This window comes from Priapulus caudatus, unplaced genomic scaffold (genome assembly GCF_000485595.1).
Source record: "Priapulus caudatus unplaced genomic scaffold, Priapulus_caudatus-5.0.1 Scaffold910, whole genome shotgun sequence".
Classification (NCBI taxonomy): Eukaryota; Metazoa; Priapulida; class Priapulimorpha; order Priapulimorphida; family Priapulidae; genus Priapulus; species Priapulus caudatus.
In genome coordinates, this window is record NW_014577971.1 from 104,495 (window position 1) to 107,869 (window position 3,375).

A 3,375-nucleotide genomic window follows, 5' to 3' on the forward strand; every position below is an offset into this window, starting at 1 on the left:
TCCGTGAAATTTTTTTTTGAATTCCCCTTGTGAGGTTCTAATGCTCATTGACTGCAAGCTTGTTGTCGTTTTTGCTCCGTGTGCACAATGGACCCATCCTGTTGTACTTGACTTTGGGGATCGAGACACTTCCAGAAATAATTTTGTTGAGAAGGTTGAGTCGGTTCTCTTTATGGCGTAGTTGAATATTAGGCCAATTATGTGATAGTAACGCTGAGAGGGTCTATGTCCCCCAGGGTACTGCCGGAACGTACCCTGGTACTATCTAATATGCCTGACCTTACCTCGCCTACTCCACTAACGAGTCTAGGGAGTCGCCTACGCCTACTCCTAACCTTATCAAATAGTTACCAGGGTACGTTCCGGTATACCGGACCGTACCCAGGGTACGTTCCGGCAGTACCCTGGGGAACATAGACGCCCCTATGACTATGAGCGATAGTAACACTGCAGTTACGCAGTTTTTATCATGTTTTAATCACTATCTTACTTAGTATCTATTTACTCTTGTTTGATATCGATGCAAAAGCTCTTAGCTTATGTTAATAATGTTCATTATATACCGATGAAAATAAATTTTATTTGAACTTGAACTTGAACTTGAACTTCTACTGTACCTATGCCTATGGCTATGCAGTATGAAACTATGACTATGAGTATGACTATGAGTATGCAGTGAAGGTAAAAATATTGACGCCTGAATTGAATTGAGGCCAATAAGCTGGTATGTAGAAATTATTATCAAATAGCATGAAAATTAAAAAAAAATACATATACTGCTTTGAATCTTAATTTGGACTTATGTACAAATGTCAAGTACTTTACCTGCTTGTTAAGAAAAGCCTGAAGTAAAGGTCCGCGAAACGACCGACAGAGCGCAGCCATGTTGGACGTGCAATATCACGCAAAATCTCGCGTGCCGCACAATGATGAAAAGTAGGGCCGATTGTGTGGCATTTTTTTAATTGACTACAACACCACAATCCTATAAAAATTGGTGAATCAGCACGTTATTTTATGGTAATAAATATACACGGTTTTGTAAAAAATTATTAAAAAGTTAACGTTTATGGAAACTATGAAAAATAGTGCCAAAATTAACACAAGATATTTGTTATGCCGCCATTTGCATCCTGGTCATTTCTCATCCTGGTTCTTCACAAAGTACCCGTAAGAACTTATATATATTTCTGCTCAGCATGGCAAGCAATCCGATACAGCCGCTTGTACCTGTTTTTAGTTGTTTCAATTTCAACGTTTCATTTTTATGCTTTTTATTAACGAATGATTTATTGTATGTTCGTGGTACGGGCTCTGTGCCACGATGTGCAGTAATTGACAAATGGCGGGATGTGGTGTGTATTAGTACGTGTACGTGTTGGCGTGATGACGCATGATTGATGGTATTGGTACTATAAAACGCAACGACCAAGTCACCAACGTCTCCAAGTCACCAAGTCGACCAAGTCACCAACGTCTCACGACACATTTACGTCGTGTATTACTGTATTATGTATAAACAAAACGGTTCAAGGATAGAGATGATGTCCAGGACGGTGATTGGATAGGATAATGTATATTACTGGACATGCTCTCTATCCTTGAGGCAACAAAACAAAAAATGACACTGACTAGAATCGTAATTTTAATAGTCCATACCTAGATTTTATACAAATACAATAATGTAACCAAACAAGAGTAAGCCAAAGGTTACATATTATAGGCCTAGGGTAACCCTACTCATTGGATTATTATCCTAAAGGCTAAACAAACAATGATGAATGTTTTGATAAACTATATCATGCATATGCTGTCATATATTAATTTGTAACTTTGGTGCGACATCAGGGCCGTAGCCTCGGGGGAGGGGGGGGCAAAGGGCAGCTGCCCCCTAGATTCTGGAGCAAAATAAAAAAATACACTGTCACTTGGCTAATAATCATAAATAATTAACCCTAATGTGATTTTTTGGGGCATGCACGTATCAGTGAAAGCTAGCTTTGTCTCAGACCCACCCTTACCACACTATAGACATCGATCAAGAGCTGCGCCTGTCGCTCATCATTACACAGCTAGTTGAGTCATGAAATTTTGGCCCCTTCCCCCGAGGAATTTGCTCAGCCTACGGCCCTGGACATGTACTATAATCATAATTTATTGTAGGTGCAGCTAGGCTATCGCGATCACTTTCTTCTAACATATGGAGGAAACAGGGTCAGACAGTGGATGGGAGCAAGTCTCCAATACTGCAGGCCTCGTGTTGTCAGTGGATGAGACACTAGTGAGTACAAGTTAGTGACAGTGTGTGTTAATGCATCGCGGTTGTAATAGTTCTATAGTATAGCTATATACTGCAAGCGTTTGTGGGGGGGGGGGTTATAATGTGTCACATTCTACAGATAGCCTGCCTAATCAACTATGCCACCGCAACATTCCGCATATGCCACATTTTATGCAGAAATGTAAGGGCTTTCATTGTAGAGTAAAAAAGTTTGTGTCAAAAACTTTCATATTTTTACGTGAGTAGGTCGATCAGCATTAGAAATAGTATGTTTTTTCTAATAATACCACAAATTTTTCAACCCACACCACACATGCAAGAGGACAAGTCTGGTTGTATATAGGTAGACCATGCATTCACGTACTTTCACCACCATGCATGCCGAGAGCGTAATTTGTCACATATTCCTCAGTGTGTTAGATAGGTGGCAGATGATGTGTGTACCAAAAAGAAGGCGAGAAAATATAGCCGGATGAATAAAAAAGTGATTCCACGTCGATCGTCCCATAGGTAAAACTGATTTTTAGCTCATCTGACGTAGTCAGATGCAGCTTGTAGAATCGCATGATCGTCCGTGCGTGCGTGCGTGTGTGCGTGCGTCAACAGTAATTGGGCACAAATCTTAACCGCTCGACGTATGCATGGTCACGATATTCGGGACGTGGGTGGGTAATCTGAAAACGAGTTAGGATGTCGAAGCTGGGGGTCAAAGGTCAAGAGGTGTAAAAGAAGGGGGAACATTTCTTCCTTAACTTAAGGTATAGGGAGGAAATGCAGAATTGCGGCACAAATCTAAACGGCTTGACCTAGGCTCGTGATAGTCGGTGTATAGCATCATGGTAGGAAAAGCCATCACTGTGCCGAAATTAGAGGTCACAGGTCAAAGGTCAATGGGGCACAAGGCAGATTTTAGACATTTTCTGTGGACATGGTCTGACGGAGCGATTGAAAAACTTTTTTGTTTCAGCGGTGACTGTGGTAGTACTATATAGATAGGTGATGAGGCTGCGGTAGTGGAGTGATATGAGAAATAAATGACTTGAAAGATGGGCTGCCAAATCATAATCAGTGTTCGCAGTTTACTGGTGATGAGA

At 41.0% G+C, this 3,375-nt stretch overlaps 2 protein-coding genes across 3 annotated transcripts in view; one reads left to right on the forward strand and one right to left on the reverse strand.

Annotated features, from left to right (window-relative positions):
• Positions 1-917, reverse strand: part of LOC106814348 (succinyl-CoA ligase [GDP-forming] subunit beta, mitochondrial-like) — an 11,976-nt gene extending 11,059 nt beyond the window's left edge. Inside the window, exon 1 of one of the 2 annotated variants that reach the window (XM_014818650.1) lies at positions 826-917. In XM_014818650.1, coding sequence (XP_014674136.1) covers positions 826-885 — 60 coding nt within the window. In that variant the 5' untranslated portion in view covers positions 886-917. The remainder of the gene's footprint in view (positions 1-825) is intronic. The other variant, XM_014818651.1, reaches the window with a different exon arrangement.
• A 327-nt stretch (positions 918-1,244) lies between these two features.
• The window catches only part of LOC106814347 (cyclin-D-binding Myb-like transcription factor 1), a gene marked incomplete in the record, with an annotated part of 18,524 nt that continues 16,393 nt past the window's right edge, over positions 1,245-3,375 (forward strand). The window contains 2 exon segments of the mRNA XM_014818649.1: positions 1,245-1,371; positions 2,164-2,281. Of these exon segments, the coding sequence (XP_014674135.1) occupies positions 2,201-2,281 (81 nt within the window).